The 25,864-nt window shown below is 29.0% G+C and overlaps 5 protein-coding genes across 11 annotated transcripts in view; 2 read left to right on the forward strand and 3 right to left on the reverse strand.

The window, feature by feature from the left end:
• mus81 (mus81 structure-specific endonuclease subunit) overlaps nucleotides 1-4,718 on the forward strand; it is a 32,620-nt gene extending 27,902 nt beyond the window's left edge. Inside the window, exon 6 of the mRNA XM_087413261.1 lies at nucleotides 4,436-4,718. The gene's annotated coding sequence lies outside the window, so the exon portion shown is untranslated. The remainder of the gene's footprint in view (nucleotides 1-4,435) is intronic.
• LOC105152765 (odorant receptor 13a-like) lies at nucleotides 1,221-6,839 on the reverse strand. Its single transcript, XM_087413271.1, has 9 exons — nucleotides 5,953-6,839; nucleotides 4,096-4,215; nucleotides 3,891-4,008; nucleotides 3,392-3,662; nucleotides 3,151-3,273; nucleotides 2,955-3,045; nucleotides 2,630-2,769; nucleotides 1,582-1,714; nucleotides 1,221-1,463 (listed from the first exon to the last, which is right to left on the reverse strand). Exons 1-9 carry the CDS (start codon nucleotides 6,106-6,108, stop codon nucleotides 1,413-1,415), a joined length of 1,203 nt encoding a protein of 400 aa, XP_087269397.1. The 5' UTR covers nucleotides 6,109-6,839; the 3' UTR covers nucleotides 1,221-1,412.
• Nucleotides 6,840-7,759: 920 nt separating this feature from the next.
• Nucleotides 7,760-10,999, reverse strand: LOC105152767 (uncharacterized). Of its 4 annotated transcripts, XM_087413264.1 has the most exons (10): nucleotides 10,844-10,999; nucleotides 10,559-10,678; nucleotides 9,737-9,854; nucleotides 9,378-9,648; nucleotides 9,057-9,179; nucleotides 8,877-8,967; nucleotides 8,598-8,734; nucleotides 8,306-8,438; nucleotides 8,111-8,210; nucleotides 7,760-7,987 (listed from the first exon to the last, which is right to left on the reverse strand). In XM_087413264.1, exons 1-9 carry the CDS (start codon nucleotides 10,997-10,999, stop codon nucleotides 8,160-8,162), a joined length of 1,200 nt encoding a protein of 399 aa, XP_087269390.1. In that variant the 3' UTR covers nucleotides 7,760-7,987; nucleotides 8,111-8,159. The 4 variants fall into 4 exon arrangements, with proteins under 4 accessions (XP_087269390.1, XP_087269389.1, XP_011065504.2 ...); XM_087413263.1 differs by having other exon boundaries at nucleotides 7,760-8,438; XM_011067202.2 differs by having other exon boundaries at nucleotides 7,760-8,438; nucleotides 10,775-10,863.
• Nucleotides 11,000-12,110: 1,111 nt separating this feature from the next.
• Nucleotides 12,111-15,817, reverse strand: LOC105152773 (odorant receptor 13a). 3 transcript variants are annotated; one of them, XM_087413280.1, is made up of 9 exons: nucleotides 15,727-15,817; nucleotides 15,143-15,262; nucleotides 14,903-15,020; nucleotides 14,488-14,749; nucleotides 13,149-13,271; nucleotides 12,981-13,071; nucleotides 12,662-12,798; nucleotides 12,387-12,519; nucleotides 12,111-12,312 (listed from the first exon to the last, which is right to left on the reverse strand). In XM_087413280.1, the coding sequence occupies exons 2-9, from the start codon at nucleotides 15,209-15,211 to the stop codon at nucleotides 12,262-12,264; spliced, it is 984 nt and encodes a 327-aa protein (XP_087269406.1). In that variant the 5' UTR covers nucleotides 15,212-15,262; nucleotides 15,727-15,817; the 3' UTR covers nucleotides 12,111-12,261. The 3 variants fall into 3 exon arrangements, with proteins under 3 accessions (XP_087269406.1, XP_087269404.1, XP_087269405.1); XM_087413278.1 differs by having other exon boundaries at nucleotides 15,537-15,796; XM_087413279.1 differs by lacking the exon at nucleotides 13,149-13,271 and having other exon boundaries at nucleotides 15,537-15,796.
• Nucleotides 15,818-17,722: 1,905 nt separating this feature from the next.
• Nucleotides 17,723-25,800, forward strand: LOC105152774 (uncharacterized). 2 transcript variants are annotated; one of them, XM_087413269.1, is made up of 16 exons: nucleotides 17,723-17,917; nucleotides 18,162-18,281; nucleotides 18,379-18,496; nucleotides 18,657-18,918; nucleotides 19,009-19,179; nucleotides 19,338-19,428; nucleotides 19,515-19,651; nucleotides 20,043-20,175; nucleotides 22,007-22,126; nucleotides 23,217-23,334; nucleotides 23,907-24,168; nucleotides 24,322-24,483; nucleotides 24,640-24,730; nucleotides 24,803-24,939; nucleotides 25,262-25,394; nucleotides 25,480-25,800. In XM_087413269.1, exons 1-16 carry the CDS (start codon nucleotides 17,723-17,725, stop codon nucleotides 25,528-25,530), a joined length of 2,301 nt encoding a protein of 766 aa, XP_087269395.1. In that variant the 3' UTR covers nucleotides 25,531-25,800. The 2 variants fall into 2 exon arrangements, with proteins under 2 accessions (XP_087269395.1, XP_087269394.1); XM_087413268.1 differs by lacking the exons at nucleotides 17,723-17,917; nucleotides 18,162-18,281; nucleotides 18,379-18,496; ... (3 more) ...; nucleotides 19,515-19,651; nucleotides 20,043-20,175 and adding an exon at nucleotides 20,243-21,874.
• Nucleotides 25,801-25,864: the final 64 nt, after the last annotated feature.

Below are 25,864 nucleotides of genomic sequence, written 5' to 3' on the forward strand. Positions count from 1 at the left end.
CAAGTCGCATTTGTGATGAAAATTAATGTTTGATGAAAAAAACATTATTTACTGTGTATATAAATTATTAAAAAAATAAAAAATCGGAAAATTTGATATTATTTGTGGATTTGAATAAAAAGGGTAATTAAATATATTCAAAATCTCTTCATATTTTTATATTTATACTGTACAAGTTAATAATATTTTATAAGAACATTTTTAACAAATTGAAGTAAATATTGTATAATGTATGTATATTTTTTTAGTATCTTGAAAAGCTCTCGAGATAAGAAGAATACAAGAATACGCAATGAAAATGCGGATTTCTATTTAAAAAATTGATATGACCTTGACCTAATTTTGGCGATGCCTCTCAAACTGATAAGACCAGTTTTTTAAATTTACAATTTTTGTCTGAATTTTTTTTGAATTTTTTTCGAAAATTATTAGTTTCCAGAATATTGAGGAGTTTCGACACTTTTTTAACACCCTGTATATAGATATGTGTGTGTATGCGTGCGCACGTAATAATTTTTACCTTCAACTTTAACCTTTTAAATGGGGGTGCCAATCCATAGAAAATTTTAGATAAGAAGATAGATCAAATGATACATTCATCAGAAAGGTCTTCCAATTTCCTATATTTAAATCTAAAGTGTTAAATTTAAAACAAACAAATCTTCATATCTTCAAGCTTTTATTTTATTATCTATCAAATCAGTCTATTAATCATTTGCAAAAGGGTATTTAAGACATACCATCGTGTAAGTTAGCATAGTAATTGTTCGAAATATTGACCACCGATTTCCGCACAATAATAGATAATTATAAAAAAATTAATAGTTTACGAGATATTTAATATTTTATGTCAATATGTGCTAGAGTAATGTATAAAATATTTTGATCCTTCCTTTCGATAGCTCTTTATCTTGATATTTCTGTATGTGAAATAATAAAAAGTGGAATCATATTTAAAAAAAATCATATAATATAATATTTAAAAAATGAAGGTGATCTTTTAACACCTAGAAAAAAATGTGATCAAAATATATTCCTCTCGAAACCGTTCCACTTTCATCTTTCTAAAACATTTTTTCGTCTCATCAAAAATAAGATATGAAAAGATAAAAATGAAAAATTCAAAGTTTTTAATTTAAGTAAACTATGTTGTACGTAAGCAAACTTCTAGATATTATGAAAGGTTACAATATATCTATATGGAGCAAAAGATAATGCTATTTATTGTGAAGAAATATATGCATTTATTTTTACACATATAATATTTATATTTTAGTTGTTATAAAATTGAAGAAAAATATTAGAAATTATAAAAAGAAAAGAAAAATATTTATAACATACGATTTTTATTCTATTAAAGAGATGTATTTCAATTTAGACAGTTTTGAATAAATTATTCATGCGCCAAATCATCACTGGAGAGAACGAAACATAGTGAGATAAGATATAGACGTTTTTAAAACCTTTAAGAAATAAATACAATAAAATAAATACAACAAAATAAATACAACAAAATAATTTAAAATATAGGAATAGAATATACTTATAATATACTTTCTTATTTTACTTTATTATACTTACCGTAGTGAAGCTTTCAATAGATAGAATCACTATTTTGCCGGCGGTGATTTTGCATGGTATCGTCGTTCTGTTCATGATCAGGAGAAGGAGTTTTTGACATTTTTGCGAAGTATAATACCAATTCGCTCTGCAGCTATTATTCGAAATAAAATAAATATGAATTAAAATAATAAATATAGTAAATCTTTACATTAATATTGAACTGTAAGTATTTATGTTTCTATTAAATCTGTATTTTGACATCCAATATGGGAAACTATAATTTATCTTTTTATTCTTCTTGTTACATATGAAGGAATTGCAATTTCATTAGAATTAAAAAAATTATAAGCGCGAAATTATTTGTGGCAATTGTAGATATGCACCAAAAGTATAAAAAACCATACAGGGAGTTTGATAAGTAAAAATAAAACTCTCGCATAAAGACAATGGACTAAACCGAGTCGAAAAGTCTGCTACTATTTTGCAATTTTCGCAATAGTTAACGAGATATTAATTTAAAAATTGCCGAATATTAGTCTTGAATCATTTTTTACTCAAATACTATCAAGAAATACTTTACAGAAAAATAGTAAAATACAAAAATTGTTTATTTTTTTCTCATGTTCTAAACATTTTTAAAAAATTTTTTTAGAATTTTTTCAGAATGTTTTAATACTGTATTTTCTCATGTTGATAAAAATAAGAAAATACAGTACTAAAAAATTAATAAAAATTCTAAAAAAATTCTTAGAGAAGAAAATAAACAATTTTTGTCATTTGCTGTTTTAAAATTGAAAGTATTTGAGTAAAAAATTATTGAAAATCAATATTCTGCGATCTTTAGTGATTAATATCTTGTTAATTATTGCAAAAATTGCAAAATGGTACAGGAGTTTTCGACTTAATTTAATTCACTCTACCTCTGTTGCAAGAGTTTTATCATTACTTATCAAACACTCTGTATATATTTCATATACTAGCCTTTCTAGACTAAAGAAAGGAAAAAATTCAAAAAAATGATAATTAAATTATGAAGGAATAGACTTGAATTAACTTGCATTCTTACATAGATCTATATGGCAGAACGCTATAGTCAAGTAAAAATTGTGCGTTCCAGAAATGAAGAAACAAATGGATGAATTGTGCAGTATAGATAATTATAGGCACGGAGATGTCACTTGCGTTTCTCTCTAAATTCATTAACACCTGAAATGAACATTTAACTTATTTTTCTTTTTTTTTTGGTTGTTACACTGGTCAAATTTAACCTGATTATGAAGATGGACACTGGAAATTATTTTTCTTTCATAATTTTTTGTCGTTAAAATATGTATAATAAAAATCTTCATTCAAAATTATTTGTAATATAAAAAAGAAAAGTTGATATATACTTGTACACCAGCTAAACTGCCACAGATCATATTTAAGTTAAGATTTATCAGAAATATCTTCATAAATAATGCTTCGATATTTTCCGCAAATCTGTGAAATAAGAACACTAAATTTTTTATGTAAATATATGTAAATTAATATGTAAATATTATTTATTAATGGCAGAAATGGTTACCATTATTTTTTTATACATACTCTATCACATCGAGATGTCTACGCAAACAGTGTAAAGTTTTGTTATAATTGTTGTCTTTAATCTTATCTGATTTCGCATTGAAATCGTTCGCATTATTTTTTCCAATGTTCTCCAGTACATTTCTATGCCATGAAAAATACCGATGCTTTTGACAAATTCAGATTTTTATATAATAAATCATCGAAAAAATTGATAGCAATTTAAGAATTGTTATCTTTTTATAATAAAAAAAGAACTTACCCAATAATCGAGAACATTCCACAAGCATGTTGAATTAAAACATAGTACAAGTTGTCAACCGCTATTGTGGCGAACGAGCGAGTAAACACGGCCACATAATTATGCATTGCTATCAGATATATATATTGATTGAATTTTTCGCCGTATTCAACATTAAAAGGTAATCTCGATGCAATTGGTATAGAAGATTTTGTCGTATTGGAAATATCCGTAATCAGACTCACTATGATTGGTTTAAGCATGAAAAGTGTCGTCATTGTATGCACAAAAACTAGAATGAATGATATTCGTAGAAAGATCTTCAAGTCATGTGTTTATATATGTTTAAAGTATATAAGATTTTTTTCACAGTAAGTATATTCTTTAAGAAATATTTTTTTAAAGGCGCAATAATAATATTTTACAAAATCGCAGAAAATATGATCCAAAATGCGCACTTATATATAGGTATATGTGTGCGTTTAAGAATTGTCACAAGTTTCTACAATTATATACACACCTGCATAAAATGTCGCCAGATACTGTCCATATCTTGTATGCTGTTGCAAAATAATTCTTTCTACATCTGTATTTACTAATTGCCAGTCCTTTTGTATTGTATTAAGACAAATCTTTACCTAAACACATGCCATATTTCTTGCCATTGTAACATTTTTTCGTATAAAAGTCCAATATTAATGCAAGTTTGAAAATTCATCACTTACTTTCTTGCTATTTAACATTATAATTAATAATTTAGAGCTGAATAATATACTGATAATTAGAGATGGCATACTCTCGAACACATCATCGAGAGTTACAGAGCCAATTAGTAAATAAAGTACCTATATTGGAATTAGTAAAGTGAAACGTAATGAAGAAATTAGTCAACTTTTGTATATATTATAATCATATTACATATACATATACATATTTATAATCAAAAAGATATAATGTAAGATGTTTTAGTGTATAAATTCAATAAATATGGTATTAAAGATTGAAATTAATATGCAAATATCAATATTTCAAGTATATAATGCTCAAATTATCTTTCTTTCTTAGTGTGCCTTCCAACAAGCAACACAATACGACACAGTGACACATCTCATCCTTGTTTAATATGAGTGAACAACAAGGATATAGCGATACATCTGTGTGTCGTTGATTTTTTTTGGGTGGAGAAATATAATTAGTTAAACTTCGCTGATTAGTGCCAAGTATGCTATTAGATAATCAGTGACTATTCACTGAAAAAAATAAAAATTCCTACATTTTTTTTTTTATAATGGTTATTCTTAAAGAAACATTTTTTTTGTAATCTCCCACAGAGTAAGAAAATAAATAATTATATTCCTTGAATAAGTTTTTGTATGACAAAAGATTTAAAAAGTGAATTTCCTTGCATTTCTATAACATAAGGCTTATATAACCCGGACAATTTCACGAAGAGTCATTTTCCTACATTTCTTTTAGAAATCTCTAGTCATTTGTTGTTTTATATTTTCATTAAAAAATCTATGTGAAGTTATTGTAAGGAAATCAAATACAATACGTAACTATGTTCGTTTCGTTAATCTACATCTTCAGGAAGTTACAGTGTATCAATTTTAAAAAACGTGGAACTTATGATCTGGATTTACCTTATAATAGAAAAATATTACATACATATATTTACTTATTTTAATTTCACACATTCACGGATTTACAATTACTTTTGATTAATTACATGAAAACTGATTTTGTCTGTCCTTTTTCTTTTTTTTCTATCTTCTGATTATATTAAAGTTATTCATGTATACTTCAAAAATTTATAATGTGTGTAAATTTAATTAATCAAATTAAAAAAATGATAAAAAAATATAATAAACTCAATATTTTAAATAAACAATATTAAAAGGTTTGTGAAATCGAGGATTAATGAATCATTCTGGTTCTTATGTGCTTATAATTGAAAACTTTAATAATAAAATCAGATATAATAGTATATAACAAACGTTTCGATCTATTATTAAATCATTTTCAATGTTAACAAAGTCATAATAAAATTTTAAAATTATCAATATGTGTTAAACGTCATTACATAAAAACGGTCTTTTTAACGAATTATTTCGTAAATAAATTCCTAATCGATGATACAATATTTCTCTATTCATGATGCAATTTTTCTTAGTAATATTAAAATGATGTGATAAGGTTAATGTGAGTCACTGCAGTAATGAGAGCAACAATGGCCGAAATATTCGTTCATAATTATGTATTTGGAGAAAAGGACAGTGAATGTGTATATATATATATATATATATATAAATATATATATATATATATATATATGTAGGAAATGCACTTATATTAAAAATATAACGCAACTTTTGTTCTCTCTCTCTTTCTCTCTCTCTCTCTAAATTACTGTAGTGAGAGCTCTCATTAGCCCTATTACATCGTTTTAATATTATTTATTTAATTAGTAGGATTCGTTGAATATAAATATATTTCTGATCGTTCAAAGAAAAAAATATATAATCAATAACTTTGCAGCAAATAAATGAATCCTTTTCCTGCGATTTTTTTAATGTATATACCTGAGGTATCGCAATACTGAAGGAGAACACAAAGAACGGCACGAAGCGAATACATCTGTCGCGGAAATTATGATATGGCCATAATCCAGAGATGGTCAGGTATAACTTGAGAAGAGCGTAACGTCGATTGCGTTCAATGTCCTTAGTGTCGAACATTTTTCAGAATAAGAAGATTGCAGTCTATATCAACTGTTCTATATGTTCAATAAACTACAGAAAATTACTTATTGATTGTTTTTATTTCCTACTCGACGACAGTATTGCATTGAGGTTATTTCTCTTTGACATTTTCTTTTACTTTCATATTCCGTATTACTAAATGTTTTATGTGAACTCGATTTGAATTCAACTTCTGAACACTTTTATTTTATCTTCGCAAGAAACGACTGAATCGCAAAGAAACGACTGAACTCTGAATTATTTTGAATAATTGAAAAAATAAATAGAAGATAATGAATAATATAGAAAGGTGAAATGTTATTTCATGAGAGACATGATGAAACGCACTAATAATCTAGCTTCTACAAACTTTGAAATTGCTGAAATGTTAGATTGAAGTAAAATTGACAAAATATAGTAATGTTAATAAATGTGGTTTCAAGAGTTTGCACATATACGTGATTTTCGAATTGTTTCATTATCTCTCTATTTTAAATATATAATAAAGACAAATATGTTTATTATTAATATATGTTGGTAAAAAATTCAAAAATATTAAAAAAGTTATGAATTGCGTATATCACATGTCCAAAAAAATTACAATAATTTCCTAAAACAAATTATATTCTTATATTGATTCGTAAGGAAGGATGCTATCTAATAATAATCTAATAAAAATTAAGCTAATCAGAAGTTTAAAGGAAAGTGAGCAATAGAAAAAAAATTTTTATGAATAATTTCTTTATAAATTAAAAGAATTAAAGAATTAAAAAAAATAATATATATATTATATATATATATATATATATATATATATATATATATATATATATGAATCTGTAATTTTTAACAATAGTTTGATATCATTATATTGTCATTGCGCACATATACATTTTATTTAGATTAAAAAACTGTGTTACAACTTAATATTACTGAACTATCATTAAAAGTTAAGAGTTACAGAATCGGGGTACTGAAGAAGAATCTGAAAGACAGAAAATTTATATCGGACGCAGCAGTGCAAGAAGCTGTTTACGAGTGGGTTCAATCTCAGGAAAGGTTCAGTCCAAGAAATTTTATTTAAGGAACAGGGCAGTTATATAGTTTTATAATGGAAGAAGTGCATTGCCAATCATGATAATTATTATTATATAGTTGATTTCAATGTCTGAATTTTTCATCCGCTACATTTCAATTAATTGCCCTAATATATTAAAATTTTTTATTGTAATAAAAGATATAAATCCGTATAACAAATCAAACTAACAAAGACTCCTTATAAATCAAAAGAAATTGAAAAGAATAAGGGCACTAGGAGTCAGGTGCGCAGAAGAGAGTCGCGCAAATAATACACCTACAAAGCGTAAAACTTCTTTATTCTACCAAACGCGCTTACATATTTCGGCTTACTTTTGAGCCTTCCTCGAAGACAACACAAACTAACATATATAAACTGTGAATAAAAATTATCCTGTCATGGTGAGCACCTCTACATCGAGAATTTAAGTGTCAGAATTAAACTCAAAAAGAGTGAAAGAAAAAAAATGAATGAAAATAAGAAAATATTGGAAATATAGAGACTATGGAAAACTTATTTATCAAAAAACTTTAAAATTATAATTAATTATCCCAAAAATAAAGACGCTCACCGTGATCACAAAGCACCATATCATAAACATTACTATGAATAATTCCAAAACTGAGTCTTAATATGTTGACCAGTCAGTATCAGACACAGTGAGTCACTTTTAGCTAGTATTATTCGAGATAACAAAAAAATGGAAAAATGAAATACAATATCAATGCCAAGAAAATGAAAGTTAGAAAGTAATCAAAAATCAATGCCAGAAAGACCCATTATTGTGTACGAACGACACTGAAAAGATATAAGATTTGTTACCATCTAATATTTTATCACATATTTTTGATATTTTTAAATTAACTCAAATTTATCACTTGCTGAAACTGTGGTCATGGCAAATTATATGTAAATACCTACATGAATTTTATAAAAACTTTATAAATTGCAGAAAAATACGTTGAAATCGTCATTTAAAGGAACGTAGCATCGTGAAATAAGACATCATTGTTTTTAGAACCTTTGAGAAGAGTGAAATCAAAATTTTTTTTTAGGGATAGAAATTAAGAAATTGTGAAAATAAGAATAGTGAATATATTGATGCAATTGGCTTACCCTGCCAAAGTTTTCAATAGTCAAAGGCACGATCTTACCAGCAGTTATTTTGCATGGTAACAAACTCCTATTCATGATTAAAAAAAGAAGTTTTCGACATCTTCCCGAAGTGTAATACCAATTTGATCTGCAACTACAGTTTGGAATAAGATTACTTGAGCGTAATTCTAAGTGAAAAAAAAATGTATTGCTAATATATATTTTTTCTAAAATAAATTCAAAAAAATTATAGAAAGATTATGAATTACACGTCCAGAAAAAAATAATTTATTAAAAGAAATTATGTTCTTACATTGATTCATAAGGAAGGATACTATAATCTAATAGAAATTGAGCTGGCCAGAATTGTAGGAAGAGATGAATGAGTTGCGCGATATAAATAGCAAAGGGTTCTACGATATCCTTTGCATCGTTTAAGTTTAAGATTACCTGAAATATACGTATTTAATAGATTCCAGAAATTCTAAAAATTTTCGCTAAATATGAATTATTTTTGCTAAAAATCGATTTTTTTGCTTGCATAATTTTCTTTGAAGAAAATTTTATTATGAAATAACAGAAATTTACATACTTGTATGCCGATCATACTACCTCCAATCATGTTCAGGCAAACGCTGACTAGGAATATATTTGTGAACGTAGACTCAATCAGTTCCGCGAATCTGTGAAATCGCGAAAAACTAAACGCGATTAAACAATATCGAAATTAAAAATGTGCAATATATTTCATTATGAAGCTATTAACACGCACTGTATCACATGCAGATGCTTGCGCAGACAGCTCAAAGTTCTGTTGTAATTGTCGTCTTTTACCTTGTCGGGTTTCAGATCGAAATTGTCCTTGCTGTCTTTGCCAATGTGTTCCAGCATGTGTCTGGAAAGCCGCTCAAAAGATAATACTCCTGGCGAGATCGAAACCAGCCACTTTTTTATCCGGGCTGGGTTCGAAGCGGATTCGAAGATGAATGACGAAGTATTAGAATGTAGATTGAATGGACGCGATATCGCTTATGTTCACCTTTCTTATCATATTTCAATTTGTAATTATCAATCGCGAGTATGATACTCTTACCCAACAATCGCGAACATCCCGCACGCGTGCCGAATCAGAGCGATGTAGCAAGAATCAACTGCGATCGTGATGCTGATATGGGAGAATACGGCTAAATAACAGTGTACCGCCATCGGATACAAATATTGATTTAACATTTCTCCATATTCCACGCGAAGAGGTAGTTTCGCTTCCGCCACTAGAGAAGATATCGTCGCATCCGAAGTATCCTCCAGCAGAATCGTTACGATCGACTTTGAGATGAGAAGAATTCCTACAAACTGCATGAAGACTGAAAACACGAGATACGCATTAGATCGCTTTGGCTTGGTTTTCAAAAAAAGAACGTGATATCTTCTAAAGCAGTTTCCATGACATACTTCCATATGTTAGCGTGATATATCGTCCGTATGCAGTGTGACGTTGTAGAATGTTTCTTTCTATATCCGTATTCAACGATAACCAATCGTCCTCCATTGTTTTTAGACAGGTCTTCAACTATAAATACAAGGTGCGTCCGCATTTTTCGCGATGTTGTTATTGCAGTACCGAAATAAAAAATTTGCATCTATATAAAAAAAAGAAGAAAACTACACGTGTTACACACAGAATATCCAGACTTTTATAACTAGACTGCTCACTCAATGTAAAAAGAGATAAATCGGGAGATATACTCAGATAAACCTCAGAGAGAATTGAGGGAGGGGATTCACCCGGAAGCCGCCATTTGTAGTGCACTGTTGAAATGAGTAGGAGCGTGATGGAACATACGGTGTTGTACACACTAATATTGTACCGCACTAGTATTGTGTATATGACATATACATATGCACATTTGCGGAAGTGCACTATAAATGGCGGATCCAATCAGAGAAGGGAAACACTCTCCGCTACACTCTCGCTTGATTCTTTCTGATAAACCTAATTCCGAGTTGTTTTTGTTTCAGTTCATATATGCATATGCATGCGTTCTATCTGTGAGTATTGCGTGAATTTATATGAAAACACTAGCATTATCATCCGTGTGATTTATATGTGAGAGTGAGTGAACACAAATGTGGCGCTGTTCAGCGCTGTCTTCAAACATGGAGACGAAGTCGGTAATCTATTTATAGAAGGTTCAACCCTTAAATTTTCCAAGAATTTTCGATCAAAATTTCTATCTTATTAATCACATCATTGAATATGCGATAGTCACATACTTTCTTATTATTCATTATCAACCACCCTAATTTAAAGCTGAATATTATGGTGATCCACATCGATGGTGTGCAAGAGAATACATCGTCGAGATCCACCGCGGCGATTAGAAGATACAATAACTATAGAATGCATTACATTTTTATATGTATTAGTATATAATATATATAAGACATATATTATCATCTAATTGATATATAATATAATATAAAATATACATTAATATTTCCAGATGTATGTTGGAGGATAAAAAGAAAAGACAAGCGATACAATTAGTGACCACCTACTTGTGGTATAAGAATGGTGATGGAAAACGTAAACATCGGCACAAAAAGAAAACACCTGTCGCGAAACCTGTGATAAGGCCATATTCCTACTAAACTCATGTACGCTCTAGGAACTGTATAAAAGCGGCTTTGCCAAATGTTCTTTCGTTCATCCATTTTCAGAAACACTAAGACTACGAATTATCGACGATTTCTTGTGAATACACACGTCACAGTCGTCACTCGGTAAGTTGCGAGAATAGTTATTATCAATTCCTTATGTCGCAGCATTGCATGACCGTAATTATGACATTATGCAATTATTTCCCACGACATACAATTATATCACCCTTCAATGTAAGTTCCTACTACATCTTTCGATCGCAGTTTTGCGAAGAGTGATAACTCGATACAATGGAATCAATAGTGTTCTCGCCGTGCATCGAATAAAGCTGATAATAAATTGAATTATTAATCCATAAGTAGAGGAGAAGGCCATAATATTATTTAATATTATGATTAATGTAGATATTATGACCTCTCTTATTTTCGCTATTATATATAGCAAATCCTAATGATTATGGAATTATTTGTTCGCATTTCGCCGTTACACCATGACATTTCGCCATGACATTAATATATCAATATTGGATAGTCAGCACTTATTATAACGCATTTTTATTTTCAAGTATTTCGAAATATTTCTAAGGTACATTTTAGCATTTAATTACACCTATTTTCTCATTTTTCTTAAACTTGAGCGTATTATCACATGAATATATGTATTTTTGAGTATGTTGTTTGCTGTTTTATTCGACTGTATATATTTTGAGTTATGCAAATTTAAATAATAGCATGTCATTTTGCTAATGTGGCTGTCTATGTGTATTGATTACGGTCTTACAATGCAATTCCATTGAATTTTTCAAAAATTTTTTTAAATGCAATTTTAATGCAATTTTCTCGGGATTCACTCTAAATGCATTATTGGAGCAGTGCAATAATATATTTGTCGTTACAATGCAATATTTGAATTTAAAAAAATTTTTTTTAAATGCAATTTTAAATGCAATTTTTCTCAAATCTCTCTCAAATTTCTCGGTCTCTTTTTTGAGATTTTCATATCAAAATAATTATTTGATAATCGATTGTAGCTCTACTGTTAATTTATAGTTTATATTACGTATACTATTTTTAGTAATGAGATTTTTAGTACCGAGCAGCTTATATGCAGAAGTTATGTGTATGTATATACACATGTATGTGATAAGAAAAAAGATTTTTGAGATTTGTTAGCATAAAATTTTATATTTTTGATATCTTTAACAATTAAAATAACTCAGATTAATTGTCACGTAAATGTATCACGATGATCCACGTGCTGATATGGCTTGTAGAGTTTTTTTAACAAGCTAGCCTGCACACACATGTTGAAATTGTTAATGGAAAGAGCGCAGCATCGTAAAATAGGACATTGATGTTTTCAGAACCTTTAGAGAAACATTAATTATATCTTAAGACTAAAGATGCAAGAGAAACTATCAAATAATAAAGTTATATTTACCACGCCGAAACTTTCAATGGATAGAGTCACCACTTTGCCAGCAGTTATTCTGCATGGTGATATGGTTCTACTCATGATTAGCAGTAAAAGTTTTTTGCATCTTTCCGAGGTGTAATACCAATTTGCTCTGCAACTATAATTCAAATCATGATTAATAAATAGCAGTAAAAACTGAAAAGTTTATGTTCTTTGCAGCTTTTCGATTTTAGGAATATTGATGTTTCAAAAAGATAACGACAGCTCTTGAATGAACCCAAAAGGATTTGATTTCTTACATCGATTCGTATGGAACGACGCTGTAATCTAATAAAAATTGAGCCTGCCAAAATTGAAAGAAAAGATGGGTGAGTTGAGCAATGTAAATAGCGAGAGGTGCTACTATGTCTTTCGCGTCATTTAGATTCATCAGCACCTGAAACATACATTTCCTTTCGTACTATTTCCGTATTATTATATGAAGAGTTTTCAATGATTTGAGAGAAAAAACATTCATATCAGAAGACATAAATATTATTATTAATACTTAGATAAAAAAATTCTCTTTTTTGCAATAATTCTCATTGTGAAATATAACATAAAAAAATCGGAACGTACTTGAATACCGCATATACTGCCACCGATCATATTCAAACTAACGCTGACCAAGAATATATTGGCAAACGTGGAATCGATCAGTTCTGCGAATCTAAGCGAAATTTGAATGCATTACAAACAATAGAACGTAAAGTACACATTATTAAAATTAATAAAAATAACACGTACTTTATTACATGCAGATGCTTGCGTAAGCAACTGAGAGCTTTATTGTAATCATTGTCATTCATTTTGTGGGGCTTCAGATTAAAATTTTCATTAATATCCTCGCCAATATGTTCCAGCATGTGTCTGGAAGCTACTAAAATGATAATGTTCTTGGCAAATTAAATTTTCAGATCATCATCATCGACTTTATTTAAATTGAAATTAAGAAGACACAAACAATGTAGGAGAGACCGGGACCGAAACAAGCAATGTAAAAGAGATCGGGGCCGATTGTTAAAGTTATTCGTAAAAGTTTAAACTTAATCAGCGACAAGATATTCTCTTATTTTTACTGTACTGATTGCTGTTGCGCTAAAAGCATCGTGTATATTGCAACGACTTTTAAGAAAATGAAGTTGGTGAGTAAATTTTTGTTATCTCCTTCCATGGCGGAAGGAAATAAATTAGACAAAGTTGTATTCTCGAAGATGCGCAATAGTAAAATAGCGTGCATGCATTTTGTATCTAAATGCAGTTGATATGAATAAAAAAATTTTAGAAAAATGAAAATCGCGCTAGCATTTAGAGATGATCTCCTTTGTTTTATCAATTCTTAGCATTACCAATCGCAATTTTTTTGTAATCATAAAAATGACATATCCTATATCTTTTTATGTTAATTAATCATTATTGTAATAAAGAATTTTGAATATAATCTCTCTTAGAAAAATTATGAATACAAACTGTTTTACTAAAAATGGTAAAAAAAAGCTGTTTTTGACTCATATTATTCGATTTATTTAAAAAATCTGACGTGATAGACATCTTTCGCTGGTGGATTTGAATTTAGTGATTTCGAATTTACTAAAAAATATTTGTCATGATCGCCATAGGAAAAAAAGATCAAATTTTGTCGGACAGTGTTATTATTTTACTTACATTAATACTATAATTATTATTATTTTCACATATGAACCGATATTAAAAAAAATTTGCGTTTTTTCATATGTTTTATCCATATGTATGTAAAATATGTCACTACCAATCCTATGTTATTAACAACGTATGACAATTACGAGACTAATTGTCAAATTTTTGCAGCTTTATTTAAAATTAAATAACTATTTATATGATGTATTCAAAAATAATCTTTTTTAAAGATACCCAAGAGATGTAAATATATAAGCATTATAACGTACATAATGTTTAAAAATTTTATGTTTAATTTTTCCTAAAAATAATTCAAAAATTGTGACAACCGATCTTGATTTTTTTCTATATCGAAGTGTTTTTTGTAATATCGGTCATGACGTTTGTTTCCTATTATCAGTTTTTAAAATATTGTTCCTGATACTCTTACCCGACAACCGAGAACATCCCGCAGGCATGTTGAATCAAAGCGAAGTAGAAGGTATCAGCAGCAACCGTGGCGGTCACATGAGAGTATACGGTTAGATAACAATGAATCACTATCGGATAGAAGTACTGATCTATTCTGTAGCCGTATTCCACGCGGAAAGGTAGTTTCGTTGCGGCCAATCTAGTCGAGTTTGATGTATCCTCTATCATTATTAACACGATTGACTTGAACATGTAGAGTAATCCCGTCGAAATCATAAAGACTGGAAACATGTGAATAATACAAAGAGCGTCGCTGAAAGATTTTATCAAGTTACTGGAAAAGAGTTTTCTAGCAAATTTTCAGTTTTTTAATATACTCTTCTTCCAAGAGATTTTATCAAAACGAAACTTAGTCTATCTTCTTTTTGATGTACCTGCATAAAATATCGTCAGATATTGACCATGTATAGCATGTCGTTGCAGAATAGCCTTTTCACTATCCGTTTTTAATGACAACCAATCGTCCTCTATCGTTTTAAGACAGGCCTCTATCTACAAACATATACTCGTTTTTTTTACGATAACAATGATATTTGTTATTGGCCAGTAAGAATTAGACTACGTGACGTTAATCGCATTAATAAAATTTGCATATATAATCACATTATATTTACTTTCTTACTGTTTGCCATCAAGCTCGCTAATTTAAAACTGAATATTATTGTGATTAATATCGTTGGCATACATTCGAATAAATCATCGAGATCCGTCAAGGCGATGTGAACATACAATAGCTATATTATAAAATGTTGATATAGATGTTGTAAAATATTGATGAGATAATGATTAATTCTTTCTAAAAGAAAATCTGAGCCTCAAGATATTTTTGTGTGAACCAAGCTGGTTAATAAATTAATAATTGAGTCGAACGCTATAAAGAGCGTTGCAAATTTTATATAAAAGAACATATATCGATAGATTTTATATAAAAAATTTGATACAAAGAAAATACAAAATTTCTTGAGATTCATGTCATTATTCTTTTCTTAAGTAAAGTAAATTATGTACCATGGGTATAAGAATGATCGAACAGATCATAAACATTGGTACAAAATGCAGATATCTATTGCGAATTGGATGATACGGCCATAATCCTGCTAACGTCATGTATAATCTAGGAATTGCATAATACCGACTTTGCAAAATGTCCTTTCGCTCGATCATTCTTAGAAATACGAACTACATCAATGATACTTGCTTTATTTTGCGTACGTTCGACACCAAGCAAAGCGCTGGGACATTAACAATTCCTTGTGTTGCAGAATAAACGTCCGTCATTATACCATCAATTATTTGCACGCAACCCTTTTCATCGTAGCTTTTCGTTACAATTGTCGATCGAGTCATTTACGCGGGAATAACGTAAATGAGTCGTAATTTTGTCGCCTGAGCAATTTGCGAATTCAATGTGTTCCATGTAAGTATACGTCAGTGTTAGCTACGTGTTCGCGAAATGAAGCTATTATTCTAAACAATAAATGAATATCAAATAAAAAATAGCAAGTATGTGCGAAAATGTAAAGTGTTATTAACTCTTTATATTTTATCGCGAACCAAATGGAAAATCAACATGGATCATATGTGGGTATATCTCATACCTCATGCTATACTTCATCATAAATATACTATAATTTAGTATGATTGGTAACAACGTACTTTCCAGTTGCACGAAATCGGCAATATGTGCGCGGTACTTTTTAAGAAATTATAGAAATTTATCTTGCTGGTATATCACATCGTAATCCCCATCTGGTTCACGGAGGGTTAATATAGAAAAATGGGACATAATTCAATTGGATTAAAAATTTTTTTTTTCAGTAAAATTATAATGCTCATAAAGTGTAATTTACTCGAAGATAGAAAAACATACTTACATTTTTCCCTGTACAGTCCAAAACTCCCACGGTCTATAATAAAATTTGAAGGCACGAATTGACGTGTCGACAAATTTGGTCGACAGAATGCCAGTGGAAATAAAATAGAATCTGCTAACAAAATATGATGACAAAAGGATTGTAGAAACCGAGTAAAACTCTGCTTTCATAACCAGTTAAATATGTTCCATTTCAATGATTACGAAATGACAATTTAAATTTGGTTTCTGCTGCAATCTGTTATCAGATTATATCAACAGAATCTATTGGTAGATTACGAGTTTAATGGAAATATAATTTCAATCTTCTGCAATATTATGCTCTAATTTGCTGGTAAATGTTAGTACATTCCTAAGATATTATTTGTATGAATATGCAAAAGAATCAAGAGAGAGATTCAAAAGGATACATTATACTTATCTTAATGAGAAGTCATACATTGAACAAGATGATGACACTATGATGAAAACTTATAGTGTCATTAAAGAACTTTTGTACAATACGAAAATTCACGATATAAATTCGTAGGTTAATATTACATTTAAATATTATATTTTTATTTCAATAGTGTCTCTTTTTTTCAGATTGTGCAGATGGGATTTCCCAATGGAATGAATTTTATGGCTTTGACGTTCTATGGCTATGACTTGACTTTCTGATAATCCTTTGCATTAAAATAATGTTCTTATGCATCTTTATAGTACAAATAAAAATATTAATTAATTAAATAAATTTCATTATTTAATGCTAGTGTATTTATACAAATGTACTAATATGTAATACATTTGTCGAGTATATTTATTATCACAATTTCCTGTATAATTCTTATGTAAATGTTAATGAAAAAAGAATAATTAAGACACTTAAGATTAAAAAAATAAATTAAATAATGGATAAAAGAAGGTAATTAAAAATTCCAACCAATTAATATAAACGTATAAATACGAAGTAATTAAATTATCGCAATTGTCACAAATTATTTCACAAATAAATTATATAAGCAGTCCATTTTTTAAATTCCTGTAATTTTTTAAATCTCATTAAAAAAAAGATATGATAAGAGATATAGCTTGATTAGGTAAGACACAATTAATCTGAGAAGTATAATTTGAGAATAACTTGGTTTTTTGTCAAAGTCTTGAATTGAACTATCGCAAAGAAAAGCACTAATCGTCCGTTCGCGCAAATCGATATCGCCTCGAGCTCCCGCTGCTCGAACGACAATTCTAAATGAACGACTACCTGAACGAATAACTGACAATGTATCATTACGAACATTGAACGTGTAAAACTTGATTACATCCCGTATGCATCCCGTATATGTCTTCTTCAGTTTATTCACCGATCTCTTATTATGGTGGCAAGTTTACCATGCAGTCGATCGTATTGCGTTACTACCGCATTAACAAAATCTTCATGTCGCAGATCGGTATCTGGCCTTATCAGAGCAGGACAAAGAGGATATTGATACCCAGCACGATAGTGTTAATCTCTATCAGCGTTCTTATAGCAGAGGTAACTATGTAATTATTCCATCTTGCAACTATTTATGAAGCTACGCATGTACATTTTCGGATTCGATCCGTATTTATTTTTGTTAAAATATATAGAGCGCTTCCGATTTGCTGATTTCTTGGCTAATATCTGACTTTTAAATAGTGATAGCTATTCATCGTCACTGGAATATATTACAACGTTACAGTTATCTCAATATTATGGCTTCTTTGACACCTCTTACAGTAATACTTCATTCTCTCAGATCATATGCATGTTCGATACTTGGGGTAACGTTAATATCGCAGTCGAGTGCATGATTTCGACGATAATTATTATCGGCTGTTTTACGAAATTGTTTAATCTTATTCTTAATATTAAGAAGGTATAAATAAATCCCTTTTACAGATCGTGTTTACACGTGTGATTGCATTTCATATTGTATGACTTAATCTTCTCATAAAAACGCTTTGTATCTTTAGACGCGGCACTTGTTTTCTTTAATTGAATATCACTGGCAGGTGTTTACCAATTCCACGGACATTGAGATCATGCAGGATTACGTTACGTTTGGTAGAAAAGTGCTAATACTTTATTCAAGTAAGAAACCTTAATTTCCTGGATTTCTTCCGCTTGACCATGATTAAACATAATGAATCGATTTAATCATTTCGAAAACAGCATATATGCTGTCATTGTTATACCAGCTATATCAATTGAAAAACAATTAAGCAGTAGAGATGTCGATCATTGTTCGCAGTTTATATTTACACGTCGCTGGCACTGTTCATGATAATTCCGATGTCGCCGCAGATCATGGACATTGTAATGCCTCTCAACAACACTCGTCCGCGAAAATTATTAATCGAGGTCGAGTACCGTGTAGATCGAGAGAAATACTACTATCCCATCTTATTCCATTCTTACGTGGCGATTGTACTGATTATATCGATCATAGTATGCGTCGATACTACATACATATCATACGTGGAGCATGGCTGCAGTTTATTCGCAGCCATTGGGTAAACATAACTTTTTAATATTTTATAGTACTATAATGTAGATGCTCGGATAAAATTTCAGATATTTGTTGGACATTAACATTTGTCCAGGTATCGATTAGAGCATGTTATTTCAAAAGGACACATTGATAAAACAAGTTACTTCGCGAAAAGCAAAGAAAGAACGTATCAAGATGTAAAAATCGAAGATACTTGCTTCAAAGAGAAGGAGATTTTTTATGAATTTGTCACGTGCTTGCGAAAACATCAGCTTGCAATTAAGTTTGTATTCCTTGAATATTAGCGCGTCATTGTACTGACTAAAAATTGGGATATTAAATTATTCGGATATTATCTTAGCTATAAGAATGATTTATTGTTTATCCATTATCATATTATATCAACTTATAACTAGACTTACGGATTATTTTCATTGCTAGGTATGTTTGCATATTAGAATCTTCCTTCACGTTATCGACAGGTATCCAATTGTTGTGTAACATAGTTGGCATGAGCCTTATAGGAGTTCAAGTAAGTACATAACAGAATAGATAATTATATGTTAAGACAAAATTTGTTAATAGATAGCATTTATCTAGATAATTCCATTTATCTAGGTAATCAATAACCTCGATAGTATTGAGAATATTATTAGATACACTGCCTCGTGTTTAGCGACGTTTTTCCATCTTTTATGCATGTCCCTGCCAGGACAGAGACTGATGGACCACAGCTTAGATGTGTTCAATAGCGTGTAAAAATACTATATAACATTTCATAGATAAAATAGAGAGAAAATATCGTCGGGAAAATGTGCTGGATATTCTAATGTAATCATTACTATATTATTTAATGAACATTGGACAATGTATTACATATTAAATACAATATCACAATATCATTAACGCATAATTTCCCGTGATATATAGTACATAGTAACTCTCTCATCCTAAATTTGATCTTGTCATTTTTTGTATCTTAAAATATTGTGTATTATATTGTACAATATAATTACAAGAGAATGTAATCATAATTCCATTATTGAAAAATATATTTTAATGATTAATTAATTTAATTATTAGTAACTGATTTTATTAATATATTAGTAATTAATTAAATTCTTAATCTGAAAGAAGATGTCTTAGTTGTAGGTCGCATTGGTATACATTTTCGTTAAAAACCAAGAAAGTGCTGCGGATATTGCTTTACAGGAGTATTGTGCCATGCACATTAACTGCCGGTAAACTGTACGTGATGTCAATGGCCAATTATAGTTCGGTAAGCATCATTGTATTACAAATTATATGATTTGTAAATGATATCGTGTATATATAAAATATATGTGTTAAGTTATACATTGTATTGAAAGAATGATATTCTTATTTTAAGGTGGTGCAGACTGCTATGTCTTACTTTACGACATTCTCTTCTCTGAAATAGCGAGTTTTCTGTAATTAAATATTTTTTTGTAGTTCCATCTTAAAAATTAATAAATTCTTAAGTATTTAAAATTATATATACGCAATGCGTTTTGAAAAATATATTTTATAATACTCGTAATTGAGGCATTGATCACTGAAGAGTCAGTCAATACATTTCTGTTCGAAATAAATTCGTTGAAAATATTATGAAAAGTTTTTAACGTGCGCAACATTTAGATTTTAAAATTCGAAAGAACTGATATAAATAGTACTAGAAGCGACTAATAGATTTTTGACTTTATTTGCAGTATTGCATCTTAAATTTACACTTTTATAGAAAAAACTGAATAGCGCACAATCTCTTAGAATTAGTTTTCTTTCTTGAATTCTTCTGAAGAAGAAATTTTATTCTTTTTGTTTATAATATATTACATGTATTCTTGTTATACAGGAAAAGAACGTTTTTGCAGTAGGAATCATTTTGCGTGGAAAGTTGTAAAATATACTTTAAAGCAGAAAAATTCTGTTTTATATGGTGGAAAAGAGATATCATATACGTTATTTCTTAAACTTCTTTATTTATAATTTTTTAACAAGTGACGTCCGAATTTTAATAAGTTTCGCATATGTTAAAATATAGACAAAAATGAGAAATAAATTTGTTAATATTATAAAGTACTCTTGAAATCATTCAAATTTTATTTAAAACATTTTTTCATATCTTTGAAGGTTTAGATAATATTCATTGAGGAAGAAAAAAAATCAATTTTTTAAGAGAGTTACGCTCTCTATATACAAAAAAATATTTAAAAAAATATTATACATGTCCCTTATTTTTATCTATAAACATATTCTCGTTATAAACCAGAAATTCGATAAAATATGCATCAATACTCTAAATTTCAATTTATATTCCAGTACACTCAAATCGCCTACTGCTTATTTCACAATGAAACTATTTTTCTCTTTGCGAGGAAATAATATTTCACCTTATAACTTACTTCGTAAACAATTTATTATTTCTACGTATAAGGTGACTAAAGTTCTGTTGCAAATTATAATATAGTATGCAAGTAGTAATTTAAATGACATTGACTTAGGAAGAAAAAAACCGATTTTTTTTTCAAGATAGATTTCTACCTCAAAAAGTACTTATTAAAAAAAATACATATTTTCCATTCTTGTCTATATTTTAACATATGTAGTACGCAACATTCTCGACATCGATCGATTTAATATGTACGAGTATCTTCCACGACTTATATACATTTGACAATCCCAAATTATCGAACTGACAATCTGATATTACTGTAATCATATTGATTATTCATGTCATTTTCCCCTCCATAAAATCGTACAAAACAAGGGGAGCTGAGTCGCGATGGTACATTGCAAAATAACTCACATACGATATGAATCCGGAAATGGAAAAGTACTATGCCATCAATAAACTATTTTTGTCAGGAATCGGTGTTTGGCCGTATCAGCGAAGGGTGCTGAAAGTGTTCTTACCGTGTCTCTTATCAACGATACATTATGCTAGCTTCGTAACTCAGGTAACATATTGTATTAATTTCAAGTATATATAGTAGTGCAAATTTTTTAAGTGAATTTAATTCTTTCCTTATATTAAAAAAAATAGTTGTCACTTGTACTTTAATATTGCCTACGTCATTGTTGATTTTTAGGTGCTTCTAGTATACGATACTTGGGGTAATATGGATGTTATCGTTGAAGCTATAATTGTCATTACTTGTATTTTTGGTGCTAGTACAAAGTTGATTAATATCATTGTGAATAATCACAAAGTAAGTACTATATAAATCAATATCGATAATATGAGATCCTACCACGAGTTTGTGCATCGCGTTTGCAGATGAAATGTAAAAAAAAAATTGAAGTTCGTGTCGAGGGCAACACTAAACCACAAGGATGCCTAAAAAAAGTGATCAGAAATGTCATTAATTACGACGGTTTTGATTAAAAAATTTTGAAAAAATGACCCATTGCGTATGTACTCAACAAACACAAATACATCTCAAACTCGTAACTCATAATTTTAATTTTTTGGATCGTAACAATGATGTCAAAAGTTACGTGAATTTGCGGAGAATGTTCTCAAATTTATCGTCTCATTTTACCTATAGTAGTTACATAACAATGATATGATTTAAATACGAAACGGCGACAGGATAGACATATAACAATTATGTATTGAGATGAAATGCATATATAACATTTACGCAATGCAAAATTTGTCACTGTGATATCACAAATGGATGAAATTGTTATTTATTTGTTATTTATTGACATCGACTCAATTTTTTTTATTTGAAGAAGTTTTTTGATTATTTCTTGCTAATAGAATAAAAAAAATAATTTATTTAATTAATTTATTTAATTAATTTTGCAATTCTTTTTTTAAATGAAAGAAATATATTTTTTATATGTAATAAAAAATTTTCTAAATAAAAACTATTTTTTTATGTAATAAAAAGATTATATCTTAACAAAAATTTTTTTGCTATTATTTATTTTTGTTTTTCCAGTTTTTTTATTTATTATTTACTGTTTCAAATATAATAAAATATGCTCAAACACTGAAAAAGTGACGTATAATTTATGAAATTATGTTACATCATGGTGATGTATTTTTTTTAGGAAAGTATAATCTCATAATTTTAATAATATAATTGTTATAGACTATAGTATATGTTATAGACTACAGTGATTTTGTCAGAGATCGAGCTTTGCGTTAGGATTTCCTTAAAGGATTTCCTTACATGAACTTCGATTTTTTTTACATTTCATCTGCATACGCGATAGGTGCACAAACTCGCGGTGGGGTCTTGGACTATAATGTATATTCGCTTATCATTATCTTTTTGCATTGATCAGTTCCGACGGTTATTGCAACTTATGTGCGAACACTGGGAGTTTTTTAATAGCGAATTTGAACGTCATATTATGAGATATTACGCTAGTATCAGCCAAAAAGTGACAAAATACTTTGGAGGTACAGAAATAAATAATTTTTAAATCTTTACAGACAAATTATGATGTGTCATCGACTAAAATATTGTAATTGCAAAAATTTTATATTCAATTTTTCTAGTGTAAATATATATAAAAAGAGCTTTTTTTAAATTAAAATTAATTTTTTCAAAGTCTAAAATTTCCATATATTTTTACAAAATATTTATGAAATTATGAAATAATCATGTTGAAAAAGAAGTCGAGCGCGAGCGTGGCATGGCAGACAGGCACTGGTCTATCATGCCAGAGGTCCTGGGTTCGATCCCAGTAGGTCAATTAAAATATTTAGCTCGTGTCTCCTCTCGGAAAAGGCCGGCAACCTCTCCCGAGAGTATCCTTGCCCACCTCTCGAAAAATCCGCCGTTCGGAACCGGCATTAAAACTGTAGGTCCCATATGTTTGTGGCTGAATAATCAGGCCGAATAATCAGCGTGTGCACTACAAGCATATGAGAGAGGTGTAATACAGGTCAGAGGCCTAACGTAAGAAGAAGAAGAAAAAGAAGTCTTTTAACATTTGATGCAATTAATAAGTCATATGTTCCTTTTGCAGTATATTTTATCGTCTTTACAATATTTTATTTGCTAATTCCATTGATACCAAGAATCTTGGACGTCGTAAAACCGCTGAACGAGTCGCGGCCATTGATATACGTATATTCGGTTGAATACAGAGTAGACAAAGAAAAATATTATTATCCAATATTACTTCATTGTTATGCTACGAGTTTAATTACCATAATAATTCTGTTCACCATCGATACTACGTATATAATGTGTGTATTGCATGTTTGCAGTTTATTTATAGCTATCAGGTGAATAAAATTAAAATAAGATTCTATAGTTATATTTTTTACAAACAAATGTTTCAAACATTTTGTTTATTTTTGAATGAATAAACTAAAAATAAAAATCACATCAAATGGTCAAAATTACTAATTGCTAATTAACAATATTTCATTTCAAAGCCATCGTCTTGAAAACATTACTGTTAAAGCAGAAACTAAATCAGACAACAACAAAAAATATGTAGGAAGGCATTGTCATCTATTGATGGAGAAACACGGTTCTACTGGCAATGATTATCGTGAATTGATAATGTGCTTGAAAAGACATCAACTTGCATTAGAGTTTGTACTACATGCACATTTCTGTTGTCTATAACAACAATCTACTCGATAACAATAACAGTCTACTCGATAACAATATTGTCACTAATCACTCGATCATTTATATTAAATTATTTTATCCGATCTTTCTCTTTCTTTCTCTCTCTTTTTTTTTAGACATGTCCAAATACTGAATTCTACATTTACTCAAGCAATGTTCATTCTTCTATCTCTGAATATGCTGAATATGAGTGTGATCGGAATACAGGTGTGTATTTTAAAAAGTACGTATATCTCTATTGAAAAATACATTGTATAACACGATACTTAAATTTTGCAGCTTATCAAAAACCTGGAACACATCAACGAGATAATAAGATCCATTTTTTTTATTTGCGCTGTGTTTATACACCTCGTATGTATGTGTATTCCTGGACAATTATTGATAGATCGAAGCACAGAAGTTTTCGATAAAGCGTAAGTATTCGAATTTGTATAAAGTTTTTTTATCTTTGAATGCAAACAAGAGAAATATTTAAGATCTTACGATATTTAATAATAAATTATTATATATTATTTAATTATAATTTTTTAAATAGTTTTTCAATTTTTCACAATAATTTTTAAAGAGATATCATAAGTCTATTTATCGATAGTATCCAATTTTATACGATTAAAATAATTTTTTATTAATTGATAAGGTTTAACTTAAATTATAATAATCAATTAATGCTAAAATTAATGCCAATTAATATCCATATAAAAGAATCAATCAATTTCATCATGCATTTTATGTTAGATACGGTTCATCATGGTATACATTTTCCATAAAAACTAGAAGATTATTAAGAATACTTCTTTATAGAAGTCTCTCTCCATGTACACTCACGGCTGGAAAGATGTTTATTCTGTCTATGACTATGTGCAGTTCGGTAATTACGTCTAATTTACATATTTAGAAAAAATATTTTTTATAATTCTATATAACATTGTAATAGATTGATATTCAATTTTAAGATGATGCAAACTGCTATGTCATATTTCACGACCTTTTTATCCATGAGATAGGGATGCTATTACAAATTATATTATATGTATCTTTACAAAAATTATTATATTAAAAAAAATCATCAATAGTCATTGTGTTTTACAAAGGAAGGTAATTATAATCATTATAATAAAGCGACGTATCTTATATCAGAAATAATATAAATATATGTGTACGTATCTCCGATATTTCGCGAAAAAAAGAGATAAAGGATATTTTTTACTAACAAAAATTATAAAAATTTATGTAATTAAATGTATAGATATATTTATTATTCACGTATGCGCATATTCGGTATTTTTTTGCTTTATAGAATAAGACTCACAACTTTAATGTTTCATATAATTCCTTTTT

This window comes from Acromyrmex echinatior, chromosome 14, assembly GCF_024713525.1.
Source record: "Acromyrmex echinatior isolate Ae372 chromosome 14, ASM2471352v2, whole genome shotgun sequence".
Lineage (NCBI taxonomy): Eukaryota > Metazoa > Arthropoda > Insecta > Hymenoptera > Formicidae > Acromyrmex > Acromyrmex echinatior.

What these genes read in the sequence shown, in the direction of transcription:
- LOC105152767 (XM_087413263.1), bottom strand. Translation starts at nt 10,999, where the DNA reads ATGGATGAACGAAAGAACATTTGGCAAAGCCGCTTTTATACAGTTCCT. An exon ending in TATCACGCTAACATATGGAA is followed by an intron (nt 9,649 to 9,736) that starts GTATGTCATGGA and finishes TCGTGTTTTCAG; the next exon opens with TCTTCATGCAGTTTGTAGGA. An exon ending in AAGCATCTGCATGTGATACA is followed by an intron (nt 8,968 to 9,056) that starts GTGCGTGTTAAT and finishes GCGATTTCACAG; the next exon opens with ATTCGCGGAACTGATTGAGT.
- LOC105152765 (XM_087413271.1), bottom strand. Translation starts at nt 6,108, where the DNA reads ATGTTCGACACTAAGGACATTGAACGCAATCGACGTTACGCTCTTCTC. An exon ending in TAATGTTAAATAGCAAGAAA is followed by an intron (nt 4,009 to 4,095) that starts GTAAGTGATGAA and finishes GCATGTGTTTAG; the next exon opens with GTAAAGATTTGTCTTAATAC. An exon ending in GGAATGTTCTCGATTATTGG is followed by an intron (nt 3,274 to 3,391) that starts GTAAGTTCTTTT and finishes TTCATGGCATAG; the next exon opens with AAATGTACTGGAGAACATTG.
- LOC105152773 (XM_087413278.1), bottom strand. Translation starts at nt 15,692, where the DNA reads ATGATCGAGCGAAAGGACATTTTGCAAAGTCGGTATTATGCAATTCCT. An exon ending in GGGATGTTCTCGGTTGTCGG is followed by an intron (nt 13,272 to 14,487) that starts GTAAGAGTATCA and finishes AGTAGCTTCCAG; the next exon opens with ACACATGCTGGAACATATTG. An exon ending in AAGCATCTGCATGTAATAAA is followed by an intron (nt 13,072 to 13,148) that starts GTACGTGTTATT and finishes AATTTCGCTTAG; the next exon opens with ATTCGCAGAACTGATCGATT.
- LOC105152774 (XM_087413269.1), top strand. Translation starts at nt 17,723, where the DNA reads ATGTCTTCTTCAGTTTATTCACCGATCTCTTATTATGGTGGCAAGTTT. An exon ending in TGAGTGTGATCGGAATACAG is followed by an intron (nt 24,731 to 24,802) that starts GTGTGTATTTTA and finishes TAAATTTTGCAG; the next exon opens with CTTATCAAAAACCTGGAACA. An exon ending in ACAGAAGTTTTCGATAAAGC is followed by an intron (nt 24,940 to 25,261) that starts GTAAGTATTCGA and finishes ATTTTATGTTAG; the next exon opens with ATACGGTTCATCATGGTATA.